Source organism: Lissotriton vulgaris, chromosome 5 (genome assembly GCF_964263255.1).
Source record: "Lissotriton vulgaris chromosome 5, aLisVul1.2, whole genome shotgun sequence".
NCBI lineage: Eukaryota > Metazoa > Chordata > Amphibia > Caudata > Salamandridae > Lissotriton > Lissotriton vulgaris.
In genome coordinates, this window is record NC_141693.1 from 1,497,255,732 (window position 1) to 1,497,274,178 (window position 18,447).

General features: G+C 45.2%; 1 protein-coding gene across 1 annotated transcript in view; it reads right to left on the reverse strand.

Annotated features, from left to right (window-relative positions):
- Positions 1-846: 846 nt before the first annotated feature.
- Positions 847-18,447, reverse strand: part of LOC147712836 (hatching enzyme 1.2-like) — a 33,037-nt gene continuing 15,436 nt past the window's right edge. Inside the window, exons 4-9 of the mRNA XM_086923508.1 lie at positions 11,370-11,522; positions 9,657-9,774; positions 8,540-8,718; positions 6,881-6,962; positions 5,031-5,152; positions 847-1,339 (exon numbers count right to left, since the gene is read on the reverse strand). Of these exons, the coding sequence (XP_086779634.1) occupies positions 1,308-1,339; positions 5,031-5,152; positions 6,881-6,962; positions 8,540-8,718; positions 9,657-9,774; positions 11,370-11,522 (686 nt within the window). The 3' untranslated portion in view covers positions 847-1,307. The remainder of the gene's footprint in view (positions 1,340-5,030; positions 5,153-6,880; positions 6,963-8,539; positions 8,719-9,656; positions 9,775-11,369; positions 11,523-18,447) is intronic.

Below are 18,447 nucleotides of genomic sequence, written 5' to 3' on the forward strand. Positions count from 1 at the left end.
GGCGTAACAAAGGCCCCTACAGCCCCCGCAGTGCTGGTGGCAGAGGCAAGCTCCAGGCCACCCTCCCTTTATTGCAGTATCCTGGCCTGAGATCTCCCAAGTAAGTCCGGAAGGGGGCCACTCCATGCACTTTGCAGTGGGGCCCCCTCATGTCGTTACGCCACTGCTGCTGACACAAAATTAACAAAACCGAAGACAGAAAATCATCCCAGCCCTGCTGGCCCCAGAGACACTATACAGCAGTGTACAGCCACACCTCTTCATGACTGCGCCCCTAGAGACGCCATTCCATGTACCCTCCTTCGCCCGAGATATCACCCCTTTATACTCTTCTAGAACTCCTCTAATCACTGAACATCCAGCATTGCCCTCCAAGTCTCCCAGCCAACCTGCTCTGTTCTCCTCATAACTTATACGAAAGGATATTTGCCTGAACCCTTTCCTAAGGGTTTCTACCTCAATGACCGCCTGACCTTCTACAACCCCACCCGCCAGCTGCGATCGACCAGCCACGCCCTCGCCACCGTCCCCCGCATCCGAAGAGCCACAACGGGAGGAAGCTCCTTCTCCTACCGGGCTGCCAAGACGTGGAACTCCCTCCCCATCCACCTCCGGCTAACCCAGGACCACCTCGCCTTCAGGAAGCAACTCAAGACCTGGCTGTTCGAGCAGTAGCGGACCCCCCTCCCCCAAGCGCCTTGAGACCCTTCGGGTGAGTAGCGCGCTATATAAATGCTTGATTGATTGATTGATTGATTTATTGCCTGGCAGTACCTCACTCTCTGCCGGCAGATCACAACGCTACGAGCACCCTGCATATGGTCACGTAACACAAGAAGACGAAACAAGAATTGCACAGCGTTTCCTTTAATGTGCAAGTACTTCATCTGCAAAATAAAGTCAGAAAGATGACTGGGTCCACTTTTGCAAGCTAATTGCTTACATTTTAATGTTACATGCAATTTATGGTTGGGTTAATTTTCACTTCACACTAGCCCACAGGCAGCAGAGCACCGGGAGACCCCAGAAACAAAATATAACTGGGGGAGAGGGCGTGGCGTCTTTGACCCACTTTTAAAATCCGCCACTGACGTGAAACCAAAATAAGTGGTACAAGCATTGATATGTACAGCATGCCTAACACACAGGGCAGGAGACGCACACAAGGTTTCCAAGAGCCCGAAGGCAGATGTCCACATAGGTTTATTATTTAGGAATGTTGAGTATGTGCGGAACAAAGACAGCGTGTCAGCAGAGGCACAGTTCAGTTCTTCCAAGCACTTTTCATTTTCATACACCTGCAGGCTTTAGAGCAGAGTTCTTGAATGCGTCCCTCTCGCTGCAAGAGGGAAGAAGAAGGCGGATCAATACATTTTACCACTGGCATGTTTTTGCATAGTGAAAAGATTGTACCAAGCTTCAAGTCACAGCAGGGGCAGCAGCTGCAGGGCAAACTTACTTCATACACATAGTACAACACCGGCACTGCAGTTTTTCCTTGTACAGACCGAACAAGTACAACAGTATTAATGGCAGTACATGCAGTGCATAGTAATAGCACAAGCAGCAGCAGGACATACTCCCCTTACACAGAGGAGAGGCATGCTACATCCAGGAGTACGGTACAGCACAAGCAGAGAGGAGGTGAAGTATGTGCAGCAGGCATCCAAGTATACCATCAAAGGCACAGAACAGTCAGAGTACAAGCAGCAGCTGTTCAAGCTTCTGCTAGACAGACAGAAGACAGAGAGCACAGGCAACAGTGCTAGCTTCCCTTACGCTCACACAAAACAGTCCCAGTGCAAGCTTCTGTTAGACGGACACAAGAGTGAGAGTACAGCCAACAGTGCTAGCTTCCCTTGTGCTGACACAGAACAGTCACATTAGAAGCAGCATTTGTGCAAAGTTCTGTTAGACAGACAGAAAGCACACACAACAGTGCTAGCTTCCCTTGCGCTCACACAGAACAGTCACAGTGCAAGCAGCATTTGTGCAAGCTTCTGTAAGACATACACAGGAATGAGAACACAGGCAACAGTGTTAGCTTTCCTTGCGCTCACACAGAACAGTCACAGTACAAGCAGCATTTGTGCAAGCTTTTGTTAGATAGACAGAAGACATAACACAGGCAACAGTGATATGCTTCCCTTGCGCTAACACAGAACAGTCCCAGTGCAAGCTTCTGTAAGACAGACACAAGAGTGAGAGCATAGGCACAGTGCTAGCTTCCCTTGTGCTAACGCAGAATAGTCACAGTACAAGCAGCATGTGTGCAAGCTTCTGTTAGACAGAGACGAGGCTGAGAGCACAGGCAACAGTGCTAGCTTTCCTTGTGCGCACACTGAACAGTCACAGTACAAGCAGCATTTGTACAATTTATGTTAGACGGACAGAAGACAGAGCACAGGCAACAGTGCTAGCTTCCCTTGCACTCAAACAGAACAGTCAAAGTACAATCCGCATTTGTGCAAGCTTCTGTTAGACAGACAGAAGACAGAGCACAGGCAACAGTGCCAGCTTCCCTTGCGCTAACACAGAACAGTCCCAGTACACGCAGCATGTGTGCAAGCTTCTGTTATACAGACACAAGAGTGAGAGCACAGGCAACAGTGCTAGCTTCCCTTGCGCTCACAGAGAACAGGCCAAGTGCAAGCTTCTGTTAGACGGACACAAGAGTGAGAGCACAGGCAACAGTGGTAGCTTCACTTGTGCTGCCACAGAACAGTCACAGTACAACCAGCATTTGTGCAAGCTTCTGTTAGACAGACACACGAGTGAGAGCACAGACAACAGTGCTAGCTTCCCTTGTGCTGACACTGAACAGTCACAGTACAACCAGCATTTGTGCAAGCTTCTGTTAGACAGACAGAAGACAGACAGCACAGTGCTAGCTTCCCTTTCGCTCACACAGAACAGTCCCAGTGCAAGCTTCTGTTAGACGGACACAAGATTGAGAGCACAGGGCTAACTTCCCTAGTGCTGACACAAAGCAGTCACAGTAGAAGCAGCATTTGTGCAAAGTTCTGTTAGACAGACAGAAAGCACAGACAACAGTGCTAGCTTCCCTTGGGCTCACACAGAACAGTCCCAGTGCAAGCTTCTGTAAGACAGATACAAGAGTGAGAGCATAGGCACAGGGCTAGCTTACCTTGCGCTCACACAGAACAGTCACAGTACAAGCAGCATGTGTGCAAGCTTCTGTCAGACAGAGACAAGACTGAGAGCACAGGCACAGTGCTAGTTATGCTAGCGCACACTCAGAACAGTCACAGTACAAGCAGCACGTGTGCAAGCTTCTGTTAGACAGACACAAGAGAGAGAGCACAGGCAAAAGTGCTAGCTTCCCTTGCGCCCACATAGAACAGTCCCAGTACAAGCAGCAGCTGTGAAAGCTTCTGTTAGACGGACAGAAGACAAAGCACAGGCAACAGTGCTAGCTTCGCTTGCGCTCACACAGAACAATCACAGTACAAGCAGCAGCTGTGCAAGCTTCTGTTAGACAGACAGAAGACAGAGCACAGGCAACAGTGCTAGCATCCCTTGAGGTCACTCAGAACCAGAACAATACATGTAGCATTTGTGCAAGCTTCTGTTAGACAGACAGAAGACAGAGAGCACAGGCAACAGAGTTAGTTTTCCTTGCACATACAGAACATTCATAGCACTATAAGTAACAGTGCACACCCCAAAGCAAAGACCAGTCACATCACAGGCAGCAGCAGAGCAAGATTTCCATACTTTAGAGTATTTTTAAGATTGAATGTAGGATGAACTCAAAGCAGGTAAACAATATGACAAGAGAAGACCTTGTGGAAAGTAGAAGGAATGTTAAAGTGTAAAGGGAGAGAACACAACCTGCAGAAAAGGGAGGTTGTGTTACACTGTACAGTGTACTTCACAATATACATTGCTATGGAATAGACAGGGAGGTGGAAGGTTTTCTATACTTTAACAAGAACATTTAGGGGCATATTTATAGGGGCTTATCGTCACAGGAATGTCACTTTTTGCGATGTTCCTCTGGGGATAATCCCTTTGCCCTATTTACAAGGCAGCATTACGCCACTTAATGTGACTTAACGCCGCCTTGTAAATAAGGCCCCCTTTCATGCTACAATTAGTGGGAAAGGGGCGGGTAGTGGGTGTTGCGGTGCGTGCACCGATGCAACACCCTTTTATTTTGATGCTGCGCCCTATTTACAAGGGTGGCGTAAATATAGGACAGCTCCACAATCAAGACCAAGAAAAACCTGGTATTAACATAGCGAAATGAGGAGAAATGTTCAATGTTGCCTTGTTTTTGCTGTGTCGATGTGTGCTGCATTGTGCAGCACACATAGCAGCAGCATATTGCCAAGGATGATTGTTTATGTGCAGGAAGGTGCGCCTTTCTGCACATAAACAATCATTAACAAAATGATGATTTGTAACTTCTATGTGTGCTGCACAATGCAGGACAGATAGGAGTTACAAATCACCATTAGTGATTGTTTATGTGCAGGAAGGAGCACCTTCCTGCACATAAACAATCATTCCCTCAACGCAGGCACCCTGCACTCTGGTGCAAGGGTGCCTGCATTGGCGATAGGCAGCTGAGTTTAGCACCAGCACTAGGGAAAATGCAGCCATACCATTATAAGTACGGTGCATACCTGGGTTTTCAGAATGGCGCAGCGTGGCGTTAGCAATTTTTGCTTAACACCACGTTTCACCACTCACTTGTAAATATGCCCCGCAGATTCATGGACGCAGGGGGAAGAAAAGTATAGTTTTCAAGAGGGTTCAGCATTGAGGTAGTACAGAGCTGAAAGATCATGGAAATATGAACACTTCTCTATAGATAAAATACAAGATAACAGAACGTATAATATTAGCACCAAGTGACAATGCTGGGTACACTGATATTATAATACTGAGGTATAAAGAAGGCACACTCCCTGGGTCCCCCCAGTAGTCTCCACACCATCTTATAAATTACAAAGCAACATAAACACATGAAGTGAATCACTTATGACCACTTGTTTACTTACAGCAATACAATCTGTTGATCTTTGTGATGTCGGTTTCGGTGAACTGTCGAGATTGCCCAATAGGAGTATTAGGATTGGGCTTGGGCACAATGGTGGGCCTCCCATTGCGTGAGAAGGCAGTCCTGTAACAAGACACAAGTATGAGCAGATGCAACGCAATCTTCTACTATTGTGCCGTGTCAACCCTAAAGGCAATGACCCCCCTGTGAAGACCCTAAGTGAAAAGGCTGATCACCTTGCATGTACATATGAAGAGTGTTTGACAAGACTGCATGTTGATGGCTGCCTGTGAGCTGCAGTCAAATGTTAGTTTCCATTAGCCATGAACACCAAATGTGTTAAATCTTATGAGCCAAATACATCTCCATAACCTATAGCAAACTCTGCACACTTATTTCAAGATGGGATACAACCTTCTACATCCAGTATTGATGGTGTCCACATAACCTGATCTCAGATATGACTAGCTTTAGACAGAACTTGATTTATTTTGGTAAGGCATAATATTGACCACTCTTTCTAGTAGGCTTTCCCTTGATTTAATCTTAGATTTACCTGAGTGAGATTGCACTTCATACGCCATTTTGGGTGTCGCTTCAGGTGACAATGCAAACGTTTGTGAATCAAATGAATTGCCAAAAGTCAGAAATGTAGCTAATTAATTATCTGGTGACCACCTGAGGTCAAACAAAATCAAGATTTTAAGAAAATAAATACAGAGTAGTTTTTAGCCCTGAGAGAAAGATCTATTTCTCAGTGTCCTTAGAACTACGGAATTTTTAGAGGAATGTTTTCAGTGTTCTTTCTTGTCCTTAAAAGCCTGTGGGCTCCACTGGGGATGTGGAATGATGCGACACTGTTCTCATTTGTTCACTGTTTACCGTTATACACGCTTGGTATAGCAGTTGACCACAGCCAAAGTGGCTTCTTGGGCAGGTAACGCAAGCCCCCTTTTTGTAAAACCCGGTTGTGAGATTTAACAAGCTTGCTTTACATCTCATTACTATACTTTATCTGTGCCATCTAGAAATGTTAGAATGACAGTGAATAATAGATGTATCGGTGTAGGTGTATCGATGAAGGCATATGCAAGTGATAATGAGAGTAGCTAACAGGGGCCATATTACTCAAAGTGCTCAGTGGGTGCAACGGGCGTTTGCGCCTGCTTTGCATGCCCTGGGGCACTTTGGTATTACAGAAGGGGCCGCAGATGCTTGCGCAGCCCCTTGTAATACCAATAGGGCTGGCAATTATTGGCGTGCATAAAACGCCAGCGCTATATTGAGGGGGCGTTCCCTCATTTGCATGGGCGCGTGCCCCATGCAAATGAAAAACTCAATTTGCCTCTGTGCCTGTGTTGTATTACAAACGTGAGAACAGAGAAGCTGTCAGGAGGCGAACTGACAGTGCACCACCTAAAAGGTGGCACAGAGTCAGTGTGCCCCCTAAGAGAAGCTCTCTGGAGCAGCAAAGGGGGTCCTATGGAACCCTAGACATCCCCTTTAAAAGTACAGGCGGGTGCCGCCTGCACTCGGAAAACACGGAGTGGCTTCAAAGCAGACGCTTGGTTTTTCACTTGAATACGCTGCCCCTACGGCATCGCGAGTTTGTGGCTGCCCTGGGGCGAGCCCATTAATCATAATACTGTGCATTTTCCTTCATTGCACTAGGCAAACTTTTTAAAAGGTGCGCCCAGCGCACTGAAGGGAAATGCACTGCATGTATAATGCGGCCCCTGGTGCCATATCCAACCCAAGATCCGATAAATCATTTGTGCAGTATTTCATGATGCAAAAACCACTGTTCTCTGTTAAGCAATGGCATCTTGAATTTTGTTTCACAAAACGTACCTTGAGTAGTGCATAATTGAAGCATAGTCATAACGTGTTCCTAGATTATTGGTGTTCACCTTCCGAAAATTACTTTCCAAGCCTAAGAAAAAATAATTACAAGCAATCATTGTTCATGTTATTAAAATATGAGTTAATCAAGTCTCAGGTTCAGTTTCCAATGATATCATGACAAATAGTAAATTAAGGTACTAATAAGAAGAAGTGTACTTCCACACTGCATATAGTAAGGAATGAGACAAGGAAAGCTGGATGAGGAGGCCTCTCGTTCTCAAGACAACTAAAGAATTCTCTGAAGCAACTGAAGGTCCTGTGCAACTTGGAGTAACCCTTGGTCCTCTTAATGTGGAAGAACATAGGAGGCACAGAGAGAACAAGGAATCTGTTTGCATTGTCGGTGCCATCTTTCTGGGAACATCTTAATCATCTTCAGGAGCGGCTTGTGTTTAGGAAAAGAGGTGAGACAGGGAGGGTGCAGGGGGATGGATGGATGGGGGGAGGATAGAGACAAATAGAAAAATTAAACATACCTGCCGCCCTCCAGGATCGTGATTAATCTGCTCCTCTCCTCTCCAGTGCAGGCAGGCACAGGCTCCCTGACTGTCCTGCGACCAATCCTGAAGCTGCTCTCTTGCATGAGAACAACTTCACGAATGGCCTTGGTGCCCATGATTTTCGCTCCCAGACAGACTGGGAGATTGTGCTTGCCTCTCCCGCCCGGCAATGCAGTTGGGACGGCTGGCCAAACCCACATGCACAGTGAAGGCAGTGCCCCCCCCCCCCCCCCCCCCCCCCCAATCCCACTCCAGCCTGTCTTCACCCTGGCCCCGCCCCCAAGACTTGGCACAAGAAAAATAAAACAATTCTAAAATGGATTATTGGGTGAAAAGGACGAAAAATAACAAACTACATACTTTGCTGATATCGTCAATCGTGTACTGTTGTAAAACTTGGTTTACATCTACACCATTCTGCTGCAAGTTATGCTTACGTTGTTTCATTTTAACCAGGACCTGAGCTTACTGGTCCAGTGTTACATCTTGCTTATGTCTTGCATTTCCCTTGCTTAGATTTCCCCATTGCCTAGCCACTGTATCTGGTAGAATGTTTGATGACACCTTAGAATGTTTGGTACCTGACTGATCTGTGGAGAGGCAGTTGATGGCAGGCAGGCTGAGCGACAGAAGATCTGCTCCTGGTGGGGACTTATAGGAACTTATATTTACATCTACTTATCTCTTTATTATTACTTTAACCTGGAACTAAGCCTCAATAAATTAGACTTATTTATACTTACTGGATTCAAGAACTTTATTTGTTACATCCAGTTATACCGGTTTATGTGTCATCGTGGCTGTTCCATTTGTACCTTTCGTATTTATTGATCCAATATAATGATGAACTCTGGAGCTTTTTTTGCACACTGTCACAGTGAAAGGCTTGGCATTGCCACCAGCTAATGACTTCACCATAAGACTGCATAACCCTTGCCTTGCCCATATACCCTCGCCCTCATAGCATCCCAAAAAAGCAGATTTGCAGAATACAGCAGTTCACCAAACCCAGGCAAATAAAATCAATATATATTCTATGACATCTACAGGGTATGGAATAACTCAAGTCTTAACCCAGCTGTTACTTTGCACCATCTAGACTTACCCGGCATCACATTCTGGAGGAGGATGGTGACAAAGTCATCGCGGTCGCTGCGGTTCTGCTCATGGTGGAAGCCCAGGGCATGAAGGAGCTCGTGCTGTGCCGTGCCAGTGAAGACACATCCATTCCTCTGTAAGGACACCACCTGACGACCCCCGGTCCGTCCAATGAAGGACCAGCATCTGCAGAGGGGGAATGGAGCGCTGTGATGAGCACTCTTACAATGGCTGCTCGCCTATACTAGACTCTCACCCGGCTACCTGTAGGCCTCACTGCCCTCCAAGACATGGAACTAAGGGTAGTGGGTGAAATATATGTGTCCAAGGATGTCCTTTTACAGGTTCTCACCACTTCAATATTGAAACCCTATGTAACCCTATGTAAATAGTGCATCCCTTTCCTTACCTTCTAGTGGCGCTTTAGTGAACCTCCTCACGGAATACGTTTCTTTATGTAGCTATTCCTAACATAGAGAGCCCATCGTTCCTCTATTGATAACCCCTATACGCCTATTACAAACAGTGCAAAGTGAGACCTTCACTTATTGGCCAGTGAATCAATGCAAAACCATCCCACTGTAACAAAACCTGCCCACACCCTTCTGGCCCACCGGGGGATAGTTCGCTGCCCGCTACGGCAAGCTCAGCCTTGCCAGGATTAGTTGAGAGTTCTATCCCTTTAGTATCTCAAGCCCGCAGGATCCACAATTAGATTATCATTTATACTCAAGTTGTGTTAGCCCAACTATGAGTTTATCTGATTTCTTCCAGTAAAGCCACATTACTCTTATGCGCACTTACAACCTTGTACATTCTCCTTATCTTTTTAGGGCTTCCAATGATTGCTATACTGTTGCTATACATTCTTCATTTCTCCGATAGAGACATCTCTATCAGACGTGCTGATGTCAAACAGCATCACTCACATATACACATGCACTCACCTAAGAATCATCCATTAGACACTGCCATCAGCGGCAATCACACAACCTACCATAAAATTGTCTCATCTGGCACTATGCCAACTATGCCCTATCAGACACTATGCCATCACATGGGCTGCCGAGAAATAACCATCAAACACTTCCCTTGAAAATGCTCCATGAAGCACACATACTGACCCATTCTGTGGTTCGATGAAGAGATAGTCACGTTCATTTGTTCGAGGTCTGAACGAAATACAGGTGCGTGCTGCGAATGATTGTATGGCGCCCATTATCACTGCTCGCTCATTCGGGGCTGACAGGAACAAAGAATCAGAGAAACAAGTCAAAACATTAGTTGTGAGTTCACAAGATTATTGCAAGAACAGCCACTCCTAAAGAGGCAGTCTACATTGGCATTGAAGCTCTACTTAAGCTGATCATATATGACAGCAGGCCAATGAGCAGACTAAATGTCCAAGCTATATCTGCATTAGCCATAGCTGGGTGTGGCCTGCAGTAGTGGCAGTTATGGGTCTCTGATTTGCTCATTCATGCCCATATGATCACAGAAATGTCCACAACATTGACATTGGTGGTGTTGGATTGTATTAGGTCTTTTGTGGATCAGGGCAGATTATCAGCCCTAATCCTTTTAGATCTGTATGCGGCTCTCTACACAGTGTCTCATCGCCTTTTGCTTCAGAGGATGCAAGAAATTGGTCTGCATTCCTCTACCTTGCAGTGGTTTTGCTCGTTTTTAAGTAAAGATCTCATTCGCTACAGCTGCCCCATTTTAAGTCAAGCCCTCAGGGACTGCAATGTGGAGTTCCTCAGGGATCCTCCCTGGGACTGACCTTGTTTAACATCTATTTGTCACCTTGGACTGTCAAGGCGTTAGGCCTTGAGATCTTTATGTATGCTGGTGATACTCAGCTGATTATTACCATCGACGACAAGTACTCTGAGACTATCGGTAATTTAAATGTCTGCTTCTATGAAGCAGCAGGGTGGGTGCAGGCACATTGTTTAAAACTTAATGCAGACAAAATAGAACTCTTTGTGTTTGGTGGGGTCTGCAAGGGATGGTATGGATTGATTCTTGGTGGCCTCTGTTGTTAGGTCCCACACCAAGGTCTAAAAGAGTGGCGAAGAATCTGGGTTTTTTAATTGATGATTCTCTTTCAGTGCAGGAAAAGGTAAATACAGTGTGCAGGAGCTGGTTTGAGCTTCTGCGCAGTCTTTGCTAAATATTTTCGTTTGTCCCTGTGACATGGTGAAGGAATAGCATTCAAGCATTGATTATGAGTAGGCTAGACTACATCAACGCGCTATATATGGGCATGCCGGATTATTTGTTCATACGCCTTGTCTATTCAGAATGCAACGGCAATACTGATTTGTAACAGGCCTAGCAGGATTTCCACATTGGCCTGTCTCAATTCTCTTCACTGGTTTCCAGTTCGTAAGAGATTCATTTTTAAGCTAGTTTGCCACGCGCACAGAGCACTTTATGACAATGGGTCCAGCAATCCTCTGTGACAGAGTTACATTTTATAAGCCAACTCGGGATCTCTGCTTCGATATTGAGGCTTTGATATACTGTAGAGTCTACAGTGTAGACGAATCAAGAAATCCAGAATGGTGGATATGGTGAAGGTTAGAACTGGGAAGTAGGAGGTCTAACACTGGGATATCCCTTAGGGGACGAGGATACACTTTATAAATACTTTAATAATAATAATTTCTATGTCACAGGACATCAGTCAGTCTGAAATGTTAATCACCGTTTTATTTTATCGGGACGGCATGCAAGTGATGAGACCAGGTTTTTCATGAATAAAATCCAAACTGCAGGAACAAATTAAAATCCATAAAAGTTTGCGAAACAAACAATGACTTATTACTTACAGTAGGCGGTAGAGATCTCAAAGGGCACTAGCACCTGCCCGTTGGCAGCACTGGGCCAGCGGCACCGGTCGGAGGCACATCGGTCTGCGTTTCCCAGGGGGTCCACTGCGATGTCACCAAATACAAGGGGTGGCGAACCAAAGGGAGATTTACCTGAGAACAATGAAGACAGGAGAAGAACAACTGAGGTTATATTCTGAATATTTCAGCCATCTACTGCAAAAGCTGGCAGGCTTCATGCTTGTTATGAACTCCTTTGCAGTTAATGCTTGCACCCTCACCACTATAGCCACAGAGTACAGGCAACTTCATGGAAACCTCTTTTTCAAACCCTTCTGCCTGTAGTTATCAGTTTATGAACCCTACATGGGCCTCTCTTACACACAATGTTGCATGCCTGGAGAGCAGGAATATGTCTGCATGTTACTACAAATTGTGAAATAAAACAGATTTTGACAGCAACTCACGTTAATGGTTTTAACTGAAGCATTTGCTACAAATCTCTAGGTGAAAGTTTATTACCTTCATTTCCATAGGATAGGGTTATGGGCGTCTAAAATACACCCTGTCATAAGTAAGTAGGATACGAATTCTGCTGGAGGTCTTGCAGTATCGCTGCCTAAAACACATCCAGCCTTCTTCCGCCAAAGAGTGACCACACCCCTGCAGGACATGCAAGATGGAGCTGAGATATCAGCTATATGTATGTACAAACTGAATTTCCAAGGAAACGCATGGTATTGCATTGTCTGTATTACTTGTAGTTTACCAGCAGGATCAATCCCGTACTTTGCACTTGGTAGTAACACTGTATATACAGTGTGTTATTTATTGTTTAAAAGAAATTAATCTATCACCTCCCACAGAGTCATCATAGAAATGTTAATGGTTCTTGAACAATTAAAATGGGCCTGTGTGTCATGCCAAAAAGGTACAGGTCATCTGTGTGAGTTGGGAGCTAGAAAATATCTAACTTCCCATTCTGTTGGTTCCTTGGTGGCACCAAAACGTGGTGGGGTAGGAGGTGTTGGGGTGGCATTTTATTTAACTGGTCTTGTTGTGTTATCTTGCTTTCACTTATCTTGTTATTCCATGTTACTTTCATTGTAACCTGTAAGAATCTGCTTCTGATTCCAGAATGCTTAAGGATTGAGGATCAGCAGTTGCCGCAAGGAAATCGGAGACATTGGACAGGCACTTATGCACCGCCGTTTATGAGGAATATGCTTGGATTTGGAGATTAAAGACAGTGTTGTGTCTTTACATTTGGCGGGAAGGGGTAGGTGAACAAGAACGGACACGGGGGCAGAGAACCTTAAATACAGAGGCTTGCCTCCCGGTGTGCAAACCGCTGGTTACTGTTGATGCACTCAAATCCTGACCAATAGTCTAGGCAAGGAACAGTGTAAGACAGGTATTTCGTTTAACTAATCGTATTGAGTCACTGATACTTTGATAGATCATGTGTTGTAGACAGTTGTTACCCCTTTTCTAGGTCCTGATGAATCGCGCGTCAATGTACTACTAGCGAGAAACATGTCGACCACATCCTTCACTTTCTAGTCTAGTCTCCAGCTGGGATACCTAACTCCACAGCAAGTACAGACTGGCATTTGTTTTTAATTGGAGCAAGGGACCACCAGAATAAAGCTGTTCTCCGGTACCCTTTGCCTCATTGCACTGTTTTGTCTACAACTTCCAGGCCCCTCACCTACACTTCACCAATAGGCAGTTGGATTAAAAGATCTCCGCCAAAGAGCCCCTCTTTGAGGTGTTGCCCGTTGGGGATTGCACCGCCTACCCAACGAGGAGCATTGCCTATGATGAAGCATGACACCTGCAAAGGTTTGTGAGGCCTCTATATCCAACAAAATGGATACCCCTTGGTATGTCTCCATCTACCTGCACGTCACGCCACTGTGACTGATCCACACTCTCCAGGAACAGCCCAGTCTTCTGTAGTAACTCTGTGACTAGTACTAAATGCCAGGAGAACCACGCAGTGCAGTGGCAGAGCTACAAAAAGTATCAATTGGCAGTTTTATAAACCTTTCCTACTGACAGTAGAGACTAAGTGGTGGTCGGAAATAGTAAAACGGCATGTGGCTTATGGTAAGCCTGAGAGTATATTAGGACATTTTAGACCTACAGTATTTTTTCTACCTATTTTTATACCATAGATGAGGAAGGAAAGATGTCGGAGGATCAGAAGACGAGAATATTTTTGCATTTTGTTGGTCCAGAGGGATTGAAAGTATATGAATATATGGTTAAAGATACAGGTGAAGGAGGTGATGCAAATGTTTTTAATTAGGCTATAAGTGGCTTTGATCGATATTCTGCACCTAATGTGTGTAGTGGTATAAATGATGTGGAAATCAAAAGGTGTTTATAAATGAACCATCAACCATTCATGGCGGATAGTTGTGTGACATTTAAATTGCTCCCACTTTAAGAATATGCTAAACTCGCATGTGTACTAAAAGTTACGTGACTGTCAAGGTTGTTGAGGCACTTTGAGGAAGGTTTGACTACAGGGCCCAACTCCCCACAGTATCCCAAGGTGGAACAAGCTGCCTATAATTAAGAACGGATACAACAAGTACTGTCTACACTAAGGGGCCTATTATGATTGCGGAATTTCCGCATCCTCCGGGCCAGCGGAAGCTACCGCCGGCCCAGAGGATGCGGAAAAACCGCAGCGGACCCACCAAAGACCCACCGCCACATTAGGATGGCTGGTGGGTCTTGGTTTCAGTCCGCAGCTTTTCCGCCGCCGTCGGCTTACAACTGCGGCGGAAAAGCCCTAATATGGTGGCGGTGTCTTCCAGACACCGCCAGCCATATTAGGATTGCTGCCAAGACATGCTTTTCCGCTGCTGGTTTTCCGCCGTGGAAAAGCATAGGGATCTTCACTGCGGGGGCCCGTGGCGGGCCCCCTAGGTGAAGGGGGGCTGGGGGGTTCACATGGGGGGTACCTATGGTATCCCCCTGCATTTGTATGCAGAAAGTGGCAGGCACCGCGCGGTGCCTGCCACTTTCTAGTTACAAATGCAATGCATGCATTTTTAACATTGCTGCAGGTGCAGCTTGAAGCCGCACCCGCCGCAATCTTAAAAATAGAGGATGTGACCGCCAGGGTGGCGGTCACATCCTAGTTGCACAGGAGGGAACGCCGCAGCCCATGCAGACGTTCCCTCATCCTCGGTGATCGCGGATGGACTCAAGTCCGTCCGCGATCATAATCGGCCCCATACAGTGGGAGTTCAGTAAGTATTGACTGAATAACACCCAGAGTTTATCATATTCTTTGGTACTGAAGAAAGCCAATCTGACCCATAAAGGTAAAAAATCTAGCTGAACACATTGATCACAGCAAGGATAAGCGAGAGCAATTTAAATATCCCACAACTATCCCCTATGATTTTTTATTATTAATCGAGAGTCCTGAAAATAAAATCACAACTTGTGGATAGGAGTCTCACGTTAATTTTGTTTTCACCTCACACTGGCACACACACAGCCAGAAGATCACTCCATCATTAAAACCAGCTCTGCTGTAATCAGGCGTTGCAGCACACCCTGGAAGCACTTGGCCACCAGGGTGGGAACCCAATGATGAAGCATGTAACCTACTAGATATGTGAGTGAGGGTTTGTTTATAAACACTATAGGCCTAATTTCAAAGTCTGCCCGACACCTCCCCAGTCCTAGGACCGACAGACCTCCTGTCGGCGGTCCCAACTGTCTATTTAGAATGCGACCGAACACTGTTTTGTGGCACTCCTATATTTACCTACGGTTGCATGCCATAAACCGGCCGTAATACATGCTCCAATAGAGAAATTGGAGGTGCTGTTCATTCTTGCACCCTGTGACAGGCACCTCAAGGTACCTGCCATGAGGTGCAGGAATCAGGTCCCCAACCAGAGGCTGCACACACAAGGGGGCCCTGCTGAAGGCCCCCAAACACGCTCTACAACATGGTTTCCATGTTAGACAGGCCGGCATGGGCACCATTCCGGAAAATGTGCATTGTATTCCCAAAGGCGGAAAGGCCCGCACTTTGGGATTACGAGCCGGTTCCGACTGGTTGACGGGCTCCTTGAGCCCGTCGGAATCTATCCGGAATGATTGGCCAGTGTAAATTCCGACAGGCTGATACATAATCAGCCAGTTGGAACTGAAACTAACAAATGGGGTTGGAAAGCCTCTGACCGAAGGTCGAAAGCATTCCGGCCTCCATCGTAATGGGCCCCCTTGTGTTTTCCAAATCAATGACACTTTGAACAGCAACAAAATAAGGTTATGGAAAAGACATAAAAGATATAGGTAGAAGACTCATTTTATTCTTGTTGCAAATTTTTTAACTGTTGGGAAGGCAAACAAGTCTATACTTCTCCCACTCCATTTGTTTCATTGGTGGTATAATTTGACGCAAATTCTTTCGGAGGAAACAGGAACTTAACACACCAATTGATAAATATGTGGCGGATCACAAAAGATTAGCACTAGATTGCAAGTTTAGACCTATACAAGAGGAATTAGTAAGGAACCAAGTTGTAATGCATGTTAGAGATCCCACAATTCAGGCGAGGTAAATAGGGATGCAGACGTAAACAACATTTTAGCTATAGTCAGGAAGGCAGAATTATCAAGAAGAAGTGTAACGCCCATTAATCTGACTTAAATGATACTCAGGTGGAGGCGGGTCGCAAAGTGGGGACCAAGGATAAGGAGAAATATACGAAATTTCAAAAGAATGAATCTAAGACTGCAGAGAAAAATAGAGATGGTCTTAAATGTCATAGGTGTGACAGCGGTTCACATTTAGCATAGAATAAGGCATGTCTTGCATTAAAGAAAAAATGCTCGACGTGTGGAATAATGGGGCACATCTTGAAAGCAGGGGTGGCTGGTGACATTTGAAAGTGGTGGGGCGTAAATACTGCACTGAGGCGAGTGAACGAGCCCGAAACACTTATGAGGGGTTCCGGGGGTCTCCCCCGAGAAAATTTTGAAAAAAAGAGTGGGCAAATGTTGCATTCTCAAGCAAATTGGAGAAAGAAAATAGGTGGCTTGGCGAACACATCTCTGGGAGTAGCCAGACAAGTCTCTTTGCACCTGCACAGATACATCACTACCGCTGCATTGATATAGGCACAGTCACCCTGCACTCATAGACCCATTACTCACCCTTCTCTGACAGATCACTAAGCCAGCATTCACTCATCCGCATCACTCTCCCTGGACACAGACAGGCACACTGCTCAACCTGCACTCACACAGACATCACTCACCCTTCGCTGCACTGCACTCAATAGGTTTAATTTACTTCAGCCTGTCTATGTATTTGTGATACTATTTTTAAAAATGTAAATAATCCATTTTAACAATAATATACAGAGAATTCCTTCAATTACATCGCTCACGGTGACCATAATGTGCCATATAGACAAAGCATTAAACAACAGTGGAAATGATAACCCCCTTATAGCATTCAGATTCGTTCCTGCAAAAATTCAGTCTTTCCAATGTTTGTTTTATGGAAAATAATTATTTAAAAAAATTAAAAACTTATGTGAAACAGGAAACAGACAAAAAATCATTTACATGTGCAACATCAAAAGAGAATAGAGATATCCTGCTTGGTTCATAGCTATAAGGCAGCAGTCAGCTGCAGCGCTTCATGACTTCCAGCCATGTGCTTTGCTTAACTATTTATCTTTTTAAAGTGCCAGCCGCCAGTAGCACTGTCATATGGATACTTCGTTACATTTATTGCGTTAAGTTAGCATGAGTGTATTATATGTCTAAACAGCCATTTTTCCTTCGGCTTCAGTTTTGCACACGACACCTACTTGTTGTTGTCGCTTTCACCCTAGAAGCGGTGATGTGATTTATTTGAGAATAATATGTTATTACTATGCTATCAGTTTTGCTTGGTACACTTGGTACAACTGTCTGCACACTGAGAGCTGCACACTCTAAGAATAACCTAACACAAGGTTGCTGGGAGGCCTGATCCTCGCACCACATTAGACATAACACAAACAATGTTGATGCCAACATTTTGGGCTCTACGCGGGTTTAAGATAGAGTTACAGGGAATGAACGTAGACACTTGGTGCTGCGCATGAAGAGAGCTGGTAGCTGTTGATGTGATCTACTCCTACTGACATTTAGAGGTATGGGTCCGCCCTGCTAAAACCCGAATGAGACCTTCTTAGATATAAAATAATATGCTAAATAGGGTGCGCGAAATATAGGTGATATAGACTTCTATAGATTTTGCATTGTAACATGCTATCACCTTTTGCTTACTATGGATTAGTGACTATGCTGCTAACTCTGATTTTTATAATATGCATTTTGGTATTATACAAGATACTGCGTTTGAGAACCTTGCATTGAATAATAAATATTTCAAACTTGCACGTGTGTTCTTTGACTCTCAGTTTTGGTTTGAAATGATTATATAACGAAAGAGTGTTCATGTGTTCCACGATTCCTGAGGTATTCTAAAGATCATGTTCTGGTTTGTCTAAGACGTGGATCATTTCATAATGATCCATGAGACACTGTAGCTAGCTAGGTAAGGGGATTTCTTATACTGAGATGAGTTTTGGATCATCCTAACTCACTGAGGTTCTAGATCTCTATGCACAGTTCTGTGGGAGAACGGAAACCCTGCTACAGCACCAACAGATTAAATAAAGCAGAGCAAATCTCAGAAGGCTTTGTTTAAACACAAACACAATACCGCAGTCCATCTGCCTCTCCAGGTGTGTGCACTCCTGATGTAGCACTGTCATTTATAACAAAGTATGAGGCGCTGAGCAGGAGAGATGTATCATATTCTGATTAATAAGTAATTGTTACCACACTAGATGCAGAAGCCATAACCGCGCAGTAGTTGAAAATGCCAAAATCAATAGTGCTGGCAAGCTTAATTAAATTAAATATGTCTCTGATGAGCCAAACAGCATGGCGGCGGCCCACTTGACCCTATCCCGGAGCAGCCTTTGATGGGAGGCAGAGTTCGGCGTGATGGATTTCGCCCTGAGGACAGTAGCAG